Genomic DNA, 12,796 nt, shown 5'->3' on the forward strand with positions numbered 1-12,796 from the left:
TCTTCCCCGCTATATATACACATGTCCAAATAACATACCAAAAAAGAGTGCCGCGACTCAAGACCAAGTAAACGCATTTGTACGCCAGAGCGAGTGAGCCCTGCGGGCGGATGGTACGTCTGCACACCGAACTGCGGGCGTGAACGCGGGCGCCCACAGACAAAGGGGGGACGTCGGTCCCCGAATAGTGTAATGCCCCGAATATGTGGGCAAGATAACAAGCGGAAATGAAATAACAAGCTATACGGATATTTCGAGAGTATCTAGAGGTACTACACCTAAGGGTTTGCCTTGCCTTTCATACGAGGCAAATAACATGACTCATAAATATAACCTAGTGTGCGAAGGTCGGCCATAAATAACTCAACGACTCATAGGTCGAGGTAATAACTCTATGGCTCATAGGCTAGGTATGTCATGGCTTATAGGCCGGGGTATAATCGGCTTTCAGCGACCGTAGGTCGGGGTAGCCTTTCTGTGGCTCGTAAGCCGGGTAATAACTACAGCGGCTCGGCGGCCGAGGTATAATCGCTCCATGACATTAGGTCGGTGTAAATATCCATAACCCGTAGGTGGGTATAATCAACTCGGCGGCCGTGGAGTCGGGCAATAACTCCATGGCTCATGGGCCAGGCCGCTGACTCCCGGCTCATGGGCCGAGCGTGTACAAACATATAATGATAACTTAAAGGCAACATAATAGCCTGTAAACAACATGTACACTAGTTATTCCTTTGTCGTTCTATCATCTTATATAACCCAACTAAAAGCTACAACTTTATCGGAGTGACGTAAGGTCGGTAACCTCCGATTTATGTTATGGAATAATCATCATCGCTATATTTCACCTCGAAGGAACAATTCATAAGGTGAGATCAACAACAATGAGCAATTCAAGAAAATCATAAAATAAACTCAATAATCTCATAATAGCATTAAAATCATAAGCTTTGGAATTTCTAGAAATGGAATCATCATCATCATCATTATCATCATGGAACATACTTATCTTTAGCATCATAAGAAACTCTAAGAATCATGAACTTCTAACTTTTGGGAATAAGAATGTTATGGAAAACATATATAGGTTCATAAGGAAGGAATCATGCCTTTAGAAAGAAAGAGTTTAGCCTTAACATACCTTTTTGGCCTCCTACTATTTATGTTTATTCTCCCGAGCTCATAAATCTACATTCAAGAGAATTCATACTATTGTTATTCTTATCGTTACATGCTTGTTTCAAGCCTTTAATTAAACGCTTTTAGAATGCGCGAAATTCAGAGCAAGATCTCCCGTTTATATACCTAGCCGAAATCATAATACGTGACCAACAACAATACCAATATCAACCACAATATTATCAATACCAATATATTTCCATAAAATATCCCACACGACATTTGTCCAATTTTTCCACCAACAAATCCACTATACAATTATTCAACAACTACCTTCCGTAAATAAACATATATCCATATCAATAAGGAGAGATTCATACCTTATTCTCGCTAGTACCATGATATCTCCAATATTTGCCTTGAATTCCAACCAAGATTCACCGCAATACGATAGTATAATCGCAACCACGCGCTGTCCGAACTTAAATCCGAAGATTATATTTAATTACGTTAAATTCTTTTAGGAAAGGTTCAGAGAATTTTCAGAGAGTTTTGGATAATTTGAGAGGTGTTTTTGGATGAAAAATGAGGGGTAGAACCTCTTTTATTAGGTCCCAAAGTCGGTGCACTCCAGAAAGGCTATTTAAAGAAATGCGAAGCGATCCTAAACTCGTAGCTCTGTGGGTACCGTAAAGACATTTATATTCTGTCGACCTAAATTGTAACGTCCATAATTCTCTACTCTGATGTCGTATCAACAAGCGGTTTATTATGTTGGAAACTAGACTCGACGAACTTCATTTTAGGATTTTGAAACACCTTAAAACTCCTAATACACTAGGAGATATACCCCTCCAAAGTTGACCCAAAATTCTGTCTAGCTTTTCTCAAATTTTTAACAAACTTATTTTCTTCGATTTGCTTGGTCCCGGAATCTTCCGAAACTCTCCATACATAATAGTTATCATTAATCATACTTGATAATGGCCATGTCCTTTGATTCCAAGGTTGTCCTTTCCGGTTACGACTTACAAGATCATAATTCATCATTTACTTAAACAATATACTTAATAATGCTTCGTTTCTCATAATCCAAAGTTGTTTCACCTAGCCATAGCTCGACATACTTACGTTCAAATTTAACAAGTGCTTCTCCGAAAGTACGGGGTGTAGCACAAAAACACTGGTGAAGTTGATCAGGGGCGGAACCAGAACATTTGATAAGGGGGTTCAAGAAAATTAAAAAAAGTGTCATTGCCGAGATTCGAGACCGACCGGGCTCAATCCTGCACCTCATCCACTGATCCGAAATCTCCATTTGTTAAGGGGATGCAAAAATAATATTTGTACATGAATAAAAAAATTCACCGTATATATATAGTGCAATTTTCCGACGAAGGGGGTTCGATTGCCACCCCTTGCACCCCTGTAGCTCCGCCCCTGAAGTTGATCATCCAAGATGTGCAGGAGGGAAGAAACCAAGACTGGCAAAAATACTTCAATTACTGAATTTCTACCCTTAGGTGATCTGTGTTTTAAGTTTGAGTGATAATGTACTGTAGCTAAGGTGTGTACTAGAAGTTGGGGCTTATGTCCAACTCTAGTTGGGATTATGATCCTAAAACTGATGTAAATTATATGAAATATTGATACCTACCCAAAAAAAAATAAAAAATTATAATAATAATAATAATAATAATAATAATATTGAGTGCAAATATTCAATGCCTTGGGCCAACAATGGATTTATAGAAAACATTAAATAATAATAATATTGAAGCAGTATTACCATGAATTACATCACGTGAAAATATTTGTCATTCACATTACCAAACTCTAATGATTAAGGAACAAACATTGGAAAGCACATCGCGGTCATGCAAACCGGTAGCAGATAGAGATAACTGCAAGTGAATTGAATAGTTTAAACCAAAAAGTACAGTAAAAGGAATATTTAAACCAGTTTGCCTCAAGTACATTTTGCCCTAGGCTAATAGCCAAGAACTAGGACTGATACATAGTTTGCAAATAATGATGGGCTTGCAAAATGATTTTAAATGTAGACGCGTCAAAAAATGGTGTCGCAACCTTGCTTGGGTTGATGATCAATTCATGCTTTGTTAATTGTAGACGCGTCAAAAAAAGGTGTTGCACAAGAAGCAGTACAGAACATTAAAAGTGCAGGCAAAAATATGACCGAGTCGGAGGCTAGGCAGATTCTTGGGGCTGCAGAGCATCCATCATGGGAAGAAGTGTTGCAGGTTTGTCACTGGTGATTTTGCGCGATTGTTTTCCCCATGGTTTTTAATGCATTGACATTTGAAGTGTTTAATATGTTTATTCATCATGCCGTGCAGAAATATGATAAGTTGTTTGAGAGTAACGCTAAAAATGGAAGTTTTTATCTTCAATCAAAACTTCATAGAGCGAAGGAATGTTTAGAATCACTTCACCAAAGTAAAGCAGAGGGCCCAAATTAGTTCTTTGAAGTTCCCCCAGCATTGCAGCCAGACATTCTGGGTTCTTTTAGGAGTATTTGAGCAGAAGAGAATTGCGCCTGAGCACCAGATGTTTCCTGCAATGTTACATTTGTATTCGATCCTTAATTTTGGTAATTATGGCCCGTGGGAGAGAAGCATTTTAATTTATCATTGGTGTAGTTAGCATAACTCTGATTTTGCTTAGAAGCGCGCTTCATGCGTTTGGTTCCCGCAATATGACGGAAGAGTAGCGTGAAATCAAAAATTTGGAATGCAAATTGCAATCTCCATGTCTTACGAAATGAAATAAATTGTGTGTAATTCGGCTGTGCTGTATAATTTTCTTCAGGCTGGGAAGTGGGAACTCCTCCACAGGCATAACTTCAATAGTCCCTCCGTTCCATTTTGTTTGTCATTCTTTACTTGATACCATGTTTAATGGAGAAAGGAAGCTGTTTCAAACCAACTTAAACTGATCTTCTCAAAGTATTCAATAATATCTGTGGGGCTATTCAAACAAATTTTTAAATTTGTGGTCTTAATTTTCTGTCTGTATGACATTATGAAAGCTTTTTTGTTAAGAAGATATTGAAATTATTTACATCTTCTTATGGATCAACGAGGAGAGATAAATAGTGTCAAAGTGTCAATAAATGGAATAGGGAAAGGTTGAATAATTTTTTGGTCAGTATGTCAATTGTCTGTCTCATACGGATGCATTAGAATTTATTTTATTCATTATGTCATATATTTTTTTAAAATTTTTTTACGTGACTTTAAAAAAATAAGTCTATTAAAAAAATGGTAAGACTTACTTTTTTAAAGCTAAGTGACATTTTTTAATAAAAAAACAAGCTAAGCGATTTTAAAAAAAAAAATCTGTAGGTAAAAAGGGTATATTACACCATCGACTCACAAAAAAAAATTACCACGTGACTTCAAAAAATAAGTCTACTAAAAAAATGGTAAGACTTATTTTTTTAAAAGCTACGTGACATTTTTTAATCAAAAAATAAGCTAAAAGATTTTTAAAAAATATTAAAAGCAGATATTTCCTTTAATATGCATATATACACCACTTTTTGAGGACATGAGAGGATATATTTCCTTTTTTTGCAAGGAATTAAAAAAAAAAAAATCACTTTATGGTGTTTGGCCATAAAATTTCAAATACAACTTCTATGTGAAAAACAATCAAAATCTTGTTTTTCACTTTTTTCATTTTTTGTTTTGGACCTTTACTTTTATTTTTCTGTTTTCAATTTTTAACCCAAAATTTTTTATGTTGCTCAATTTTTACCCCAAAAGTTCATACAACTTTTTTCACTAGTCAAGGGCAACTTATGTTGCTCTCCTCTCCAACAAACATTGAACATCATGTGCTAAAAAGCTTTAAAAGAAAAAAGCATGTGAGAATTTTGGCAATAAAGCAATAGTTAGAGATCTTATATTTTTACTCGTATCTCTTTGATGGAAAGAAGCTTTTGAGCACTCCATAACCAATTTCGGGTATAGTTGTTATATTTCGCACACGGTTATGTTTATTAATGCTTTGATAGCTTTTAAAAAGATAAAATCATATTTCATTTTTTTTTTTAAGAAAAAAATACATTTCAACAACCAAATATTATTTACAAAAACTATGATCAAACACAACTCTAACTTCAACTCCAAATTCAAAAATTCCAGAAAAAGTGATTTTTTTTTTATTTCTATGGCCAAACACCTACTTAATATGTTTAAAAAGTTACTTCTAGCTTTGGATGGTTTTGTTAGTTTTTTAGTAAAATGAGGAGGTACAAATTATATTTCATATTTTGAAAAAATATCTGGTTTTTTTTTTTTTTTTTTTTTTCAATCAAAACCAAATATTATTTATAAAAATTATGACCAATCACAACTTCAACTCCAACTCAAACTTCAAAAATTTCAAAAAAAGTGATTTTTTTTTTTTTTGTGGTTTCTATGGCCAAACGCCTACTTAATGAATGCGTCACACCCTTAAAAGTTACTTCTAGCTGTCTGGCGGGAATAATACTACCAAAAAAATGGCATTCGTTTTAAATTTGTAAAACCTGAGAACTGAGATTGTAAACTCTTAAGTCCTATTTTTTCCTTTTTGTAACAAGTGTACGTCTGATCTGTTTTTGTTAACAAAATTCAAAGAATTTCAAACTTAGTTTTTCTTTCTAAAATTTTCAAAAACTCCAAAAAAATTCGGCCGCTTTTGACTTTGCAAGTTCGTTCGTTTGTCACAAAAACTATCAACGTTGGTTGGTGGAAAAGCCGTAAAGTTTGACATGTTGCGGGGCTTTCTAGTTACCTCTAATCTTAGCGTGTGGACCTTCACTTCCATTATTCACATTTTCCGTTTTGTTTGTTTTTCGACACTGTTTAATCGAGCTTTGGCCTTTGGGACCATATACTATATGGGATTTGAGGCTTTAAAATGCCAGTTTAAAGAATATTACGTAGGAGTATTTATTTACTCGCAACTTGGTGCTGATATTGATATTACTATATTAGTTTTTCATGTTGATATTACTATATTAGTTTATCATGGTTAAGTATGTGATATATCAAGGTAAAATATATGTGTTAATTAAATAGTTTATTCATTAGATTAGCGTGAGCTAATAGTGTGTCTTATCAAGAAATGCATGTAGATCTTCTTACATGTAGAGTTAGTAAATTATGAGAAAGTGAAAGAAAGAAGTGATCGCCCACAATGTTAAGAAAAAGGAAAGAGGAAAGTCAAAGATTCATGAAGGGTCAACCGTAAACTTGGTACGTGTTTTGTCCAGTGGTGAATAGATGATAACTTTCTTCCAATATGAGGCAGGTGTGTTTGTATTTTTGCAAGTTGACATCGTCAATAAAAGCCGAATTCCATGACTCTAGATTTATATTAGCTCTAGACTAGAATCAATTCATTTCACATTTGCTCTCTGTCAATGCTTAATTTGGAGATTTAATGTCCAAAACTATAAATTACAAGCAAGCAAAAGCACAAGCCCTACTCATTCTAGTTCAGCTTTTGCACTAAAATATATTCCTCCAATCCTAATTATGTGTCTCATATTTTTCTTTTTAACTTTGTTTCAAAAAGATTATTATACTTCTTTATTCAAAAAATTTAACTTAAAACTTTTCATTTTATTAATAAAATGATTTAAATATCTATAGCTTGTTAGACCATATATAATTTTTTTTTTTAAAATCACGTCTTTGTTAAATCCGTGCTCAACAAACACTACCACATAAATTGGGACGATGGAAATAGCTAGTAACATGGATACAGCGTTTTCTCTGATAAAGCTAGCTTCTGATGATGCACGTTTACATGCTACAATTAAAGGCGAATTGCGCATTAGATCATCAGCCACATCAAACCTTGGAAGTGTCAAATTAAAGGTGAGCTCGAACTATATATATCTTCTCTTATATAAAAAGAAAGAACCACATCTTCTTGACAAAAGCAAATAGATAAATATGTGCATATATGATGACTGATGAGGTGTGTACTATGCAATAGTTTTAGTGATCGAGGGGTACTCTCCTCGATGAAGAACCTAGCGAAATGGGATACTTGGTGTCACCGTTTGAGGCTAATTATAACTGAAGCCATTAGGCGCCTATTTTGTATTAACATTCATTAGCCTTGAAAACTAGTATAGTAAAATTATATTTTTTTTTTTTTTTGATCAATTATATATCTCTCTATAATCTCTCTCCAGACAATGTACAAAATATTTATACTTCGGATTCTATAAAATAAGTTCTCTCTCTATTTAAATCTCTATGAGTGTGCCATAAGAAGAAATTAACCGATATTCTTTTTAATTTATGTATCTTACCATATGAATAGTTGCCTAAGCACAGTTTATTAATGATTATAGGTGGCAATATTTAATATAAGGTTTTAGACATAGCTCATTGAGACCTATCTCTTTTAAAGCTTAAGTTACTAGGGAAAACACACTTTCATTATTAAGTATTGTACTTCGTTTGATTTTTTTTTTTTTTTTTTTTTTTTGATTTTTTGGCATGAGGAAAATATATAAGGTGGCAAAGTCAAAATTCTTCGAGAACATCATATACAAATCAAGAATCATGATGATCTTGAGATTGTAGTTCCTGCCAATAAGTATATATAGGTTTGGGAGGGTTTAATAGATGTAACTTCATTATATAAAATGGTATATGTGTCAGCATGATTTTGTCAAAAGTTGTACTAGATTTAAATTCTATAAACTTATATAAAAAAAAAATTATAGGCAACAACGTCCTGGGCTTTTTTATGAGTGCTTATAAATCTTGATGTTCACATGAAAGGAAACGAAGGAACAGTACTTGTAGTCGTATATATACATATGTTCACAAGGAATCAAGCTTTAGCTACGAAAAATGGAGACGATACAGTACTCTTCCACAAGCTATATATAATGCTTCTAGTAGTTTAGGCAATTATGCGTTCAAATGTATATACCATCCAATTGCATTACTATATGGAATATTAACTTTAATTAAGTGATATACATGCACTTGCACAAAGGTTATATAAACATTGATTGGAATATTCGTATTAATTAGCTGTTAGGTAAAGTTATGTTGGCGGAGATAAATCATTTTTATACTCCTAGTTAAGATGACAGAAGAGAAAATTGGAAAATTGCAATATATAGGAGCTATCAATATTCGGACTTACATGACACTAGATAAATTGTGATTTCTTTAGTTCTTGAACTAAAGAGTTAAGGACATTTAACCACATGATAGTAATTTATTTTTCATAGGTAAATGACTATAGTTCCTGTCTAACCAACTGAATTTATTAATCGAACCAAGTAGTGCTATTAATTGCAAGACAAACGAGAAAGAAAAACCACTTTTAAAACCAAAAACTTGGAACTAAGAAAAAACTTATAATAACAGACATCCTCAAGAAATTACCTTCATGTTGTCGAAAGAATATTTACTTTGGATCGTCAAACTCCTCCAAACTACTTTCAATAGGCCCTGAGCTTGAAGAAGTCCCCAAATGGGATGAAAATCTCGGAATATTTTCATCTTCTTTGTGATAACTTGGCGCTTGTTGTACCAAAGATGTGATTGATGATGATTCCGAAATGAAAGTAGGTTCGGCAAAATTCAGTGCTTTAGAGACGAACCCCATATATGTGCGAAAATAGGTATAGATAAAATTAGATATTGTTGAAGACAACTAAGTAGAAATAAAAATGTGTTGATCTCTCTAACGGCTTAAGTTTTTAGATGAGACGATCACACACTTCAACATGGTATTAAAGTAACAGAGGTCCTAGATGCTAATCGTAAAAATTAGGTTGGATGGTCTGTTACCATTTGAAATATAATTGAGAAATAGCCTTTTTTAAGGCAAAAAAAATATTTGGACAAACTACTCCTAACTAAAATACGAAACAACTTCAACACAAAATGCTAGAGTTTGAAGCTATGACAATAAAATGTGTTGGGATTAATTTGAAGAATTCTTGGAGTTTCAAATGCAATTCAAACTTCAGAAAAAATTCCTGTAACACCGGAAATTTTTCATGGAGTTTGACATAGATAAATTATGTTAAAAAAAAAAAAATTATTAATGGTATATCTTCGAACTCCATGACACCTTTTAGGATTTTCAATTTTTACAAATGGAATTCTTGGAGAGTGTCCTAAAGCTCAAACAATGCAGCACTTAAAATTTCTGGATTTCAAACTCCACAACAAATTCTGGAGTTTAAATTGATAAATGTTCAAACTCTAGTAGAAATTTCTTGAGTGTTTTCGTTGTTTTGGTAGGAGTATTTTATCCAAACATCTTTTTGTTTTAAAGAGTGGTTAAATGTTAATTAGTTTTGAGATACAAATTTAATTAATCTCCGAAAAGTGACTAAAGTTGTACAAACCATTGGAACCCTTGGAGAGTGTGAATCCTCTGAAAAAAGTTAGGTAAAAAACAAGGCAAAATAGGATTCTCCACTTTACGGACAAGCATATCAAAGCAATGGAAAATGAGAAATTTTCAAAAAAGTCAGATAAAACACTTTATTACCAACTACATAAAAAGTAGGAATCTAGAGTGAACATCACGTTCTAATTGAGAAAAAGCTCACCAAACTCTAGTTGGGAGATAATTATCTTGAGTTTAGCATCTGGAAATTGTTTGATGATGATGATTCAGTAGTAATATATGTCCCAAATTCAGTTTTGCATTCAACCCTTTCTGTCCAAACATCTTTTTTGCTGTCATTTTAAATCCACATAGTTAAGCCATGTTCATTAGTTTTAAGATAGTGATTAAATCTTAGTGTGAATGGTCTTTGATTCTCCTTCACACATGAATACACTATAACAACAAATGGTTTATTTTTGCACCATTTATGGAACCATGGTTAAATATTAAAAAATCAAAAGTGACTATTTTTTTTGGCCCCAACCATTGAAAATAGTTTACTTGGTTATCCATGTGAGTTAGGAGCATGTCGAAGGCAAAGTTAAATAAATAAAAAAATAGTACCCTCCGTCCCAACTTATGTGATATGTTTCACTTTTTGAGAGTCAATTTGACTAAACTTTAAACCCTATAGTGTCTAAATTTAGGACCCTCTATACTTTACCTGAAGGTTGATCAACTCTTGGTGAGACTCCAAAGTTCAAATCAGCATTATTATTACCGCTACTGCGAAGTAGCTGGGCGTTGTGGTGAATATCATGTTCTAATTGAGAGAAAGTCCCCAAAGAAGTTGGAAGATCATTATTGGAGCTAGCAGCTGGAAATTGTTCTTGATGATGATGATGATCAGTAGTAATGTATGTCCCAAATTCAGTTTTGCATTCAACCCTTTCTGGGAAGTTTAGTTTAGCTTTGTTTCCTTTAAATTTAAGAGCAGCTTCATCATATGCAATAGCAGCATCCACATCAGTGTGAAAAGTCCCAAGCCATACTCTAGCAGCTTTTTTAGGGTCACGGATTTCGGCCGCCCACTTACCCCAAGGTCTTTGCCTCACACCTCTGTAGTGTCTTCTTCTTTGATTCCCTTCACACATGAATACACGTAAAACAAAAATGGTTTAATATACGACAAGAAACACGTCAGTTTATATGTCCATTTATGGAAGGTGGACGGAGATCTTTTTATTATAAGCAAAATCAACAATACTATAAGTGGTAACTTTTTGAAGAAGATGCTTAATTAGGTTATTTTGCTTTTGGAATCCCAGAAGTGATAAGCTTCCACTTGAAGAAGTCATTCCTTTCGTCCCAATTTATATGTGATGGTGTTTGATTATGCATGAAAATTAAGAAGGAAAGAAAGACTTTTGAAATTTATGATTTAAAACAAATCATATATATATATTTGTATGGCAAATCATCTTATTCAGAATAAAGTAAGAAGTTTAAAATTAAAATGTTTCTAAATAAAAAAGTATACCATGCTTTCTGGGACAGATTAAAAAAAAAATACGTGACACATAGATTGGGATAGGGGAGTAGTAATAACGATCTCAAGCACAAGCTAAGAAGGATCAGATAATAAGATATCTCTGACAGTGTATTGATATCTTAAACCATCAAATAAAATTAACCTAGCTCTTCATGTATCAAGCTTGATATGGTAATTAATCTGAAAGTAAGAACATGTAAAAATCATTACACTAATAGCATGTATCATTTAAATCCATCTTATAATTAATTAGTCATAGTCAGGAAAACCCTAACAAAATTTGGTTGATCATGATGAGGATCATCAAAAGTTGCAAATATACATTCTTTATATATAATATATACCTTGTTGTTGATTGGGCTGAGGTTGGTTTTGCATAGACTGACTTAGGGTTAATGGCGTATTATGCACAGAGGAAGCTGAAGAAGAATTGGTATTATTAATGGTGTTTCCAGCAGTGGTGTTCCCAATAACTTGAGAGAGGACACCAACCATAGTAGACATGTCATGTTGAGATCGAGCTGCTGAGTACATATTGGGACATATGTCTTGTTGATTAGTAATATGATTTTCTTCTTCTTTCTCCGATGATTCATATGGCCTCTTCCCATCCACTTTTGCTGCCTTTTTTCTTTCTTTCAATTATTTCAAGAATAAGAGCTATATATGATCATTCATTCACAGTATAGCTAATCAATTAGTAGCTCTAACTTTGTGTTAACTACTGAAAGGAAAACACATGAAGAAGTTGTAAACCAAGAGATTAACTGAAGAATGCATAAAAAAGGAGAAGAAAATGCTAGGGTTTACAATTGTGTAGCTTTGTAGACTTTATGTGAACTAGTATCTAGCTGGATGAATGTAGAAGTTAGAATATTTGTTGGTCATACAGTAATAATTTGTCGTTATATTGCTCAATTTTTAAAGGGCAAAGGGTCAAATATACCCCTCTACTTGGTTAAATATACCCTCCATTAATCAAAGTACCCTCCATTTAACTTAAAAAAAACATGCCCCATAATTTTAACCCAACCTGACCCACAAATTCAAGAATGTTGTTTCAATCAAGAATTCAATCAAAATTAACCTGACCAATGTTCTTAGGGAACCATTCGATGCGGATCAAGCTTACCTTCACCTTAAATCCATTCCCCAAAACGTCAACCCTCGCAGGACGCAAAATCCCATCTTTAAATTACCCTTCTTTTTGTGCAAAGAAAATTTAAAAAAAAAAAAAAAAAAATTCTTCTTGATTAATCAAATTTCCCATGTGTTCAATTGTTAAAAAGTATATATGTCTTTATTGTTTTCAGTGCTAAATATATGAAGAATCAGAACTTGCTTGAAAGATTGTACATAAATGGGATGAAGGTAATATTTATTTCAAGAATCTCCTTCTAGTATTTCCTTTTCGTCTGAATATACTTTAGAATGTATGATTTACATTAATATATGTTTAAATACTTTTAGTGGATTCTTGAGGGCTCAAAAGTAGTAAAATTTGTGGGTCGGGTCGGGTTAAAATTATGGGGTATGTTTTTTTTTTTTTAAGTTAAATGGTTAATTTTGTAGAGGGGTTATTTAACAACTTTGGCTAGCGAGAGGGTATTTAAAGTAAAGTAGAGGGGTATATTTTAAAAATTATCTTTCAATGGAGTGGACTACAAACTTGAGTCCTAGTCGAGAATGGAGGCTGTCCCACAATGGATATAAAACAAAACTTCATAGAGT

The 12,796-nt window shown here is 33.3% G+C and overlaps 1 protein-coding gene and 1 long non-coding RNA gene across 2 annotated transcripts; one reads left to right on the top strand and one right to left on the bottom strand.

The window, feature by feature from the left end:
• Positions 1–3,242: 3,242 nt before the first annotated feature.
• On the top strand, positions 3,243–3,938 carry LOC132054593 (uncharacterized). The gene is made up of 2 exons (XR_009414330.1): positions 3,243–3,380; positions 3,477–3,938. It is a non-coding gene; the product is annotated as an uncharacterized LOC132054593 (long non-coding RNA).
• A 4,434-nt stretch (positions 3,939–8,372) lies between these two features.
• Positions 8,373–11,929, bottom strand: LOC132052304 (ethylene-responsive transcription factor ERF113-like). The gene is made up of 3 exons (XM_059443794.1): positions 11,410–11,929; positions 10,237–10,657; positions 8,373–8,770 (listed from the first exon to the last, which is right to left on the bottom strand). The coding sequence occupies exons 1-3, from the start codon at positions 11,597–11,599 to the stop codon at positions 8,575–8,577; spliced, it is 807 nt and encodes a 268-aa protein (XP_059299777.1). The 5' UTR covers positions 11,600–11,929; the 3' UTR covers positions 8,373–8,574.
• Between the last annotated feature and the right edge of the window lie 867 nt (positions 11,930–12,796).

The sequence above is a fragment of the Lycium ferocissimum genome, chromosome 4 (genome assembly GCF_029784015.1).
Source record: "Lycium ferocissimum isolate CSIRO_LF1 chromosome 4, AGI_CSIRO_Lferr_CH_V1, whole genome shotgun sequence".
Classification (NCBI taxonomy): Eukaryota; Viridiplantae; Streptophyta; class Magnoliopsida; order Solanales; family Solanaceae; genus Lycium; species Lycium ferocissimum.

Excerpts from the sequence above, each read along its gene's own strand:
- LOC132052304 (XM_059443794.1), bottom strand. The coding sequence starts at position 11,599 with ATGTACTCAGCAGCTCGATCTCAACATGACATGTCTACTATGGTTGGT. Across the intron at positions 10,658-11,409 it reads TCAGCCCAATCAACAACAAG|GGAATCAAAGAAGAAGACAC; the intron begins GTATATATTATA and ends TCATGTGTGAAG. Across the intron at positions 8,771-10,236 it reads AGAGTTGATCAACCTTCAGG|GTTCGTCTCTAAAGCACTGA; the intron begins TAAAGTATAGAG and ends CACATATATGGG.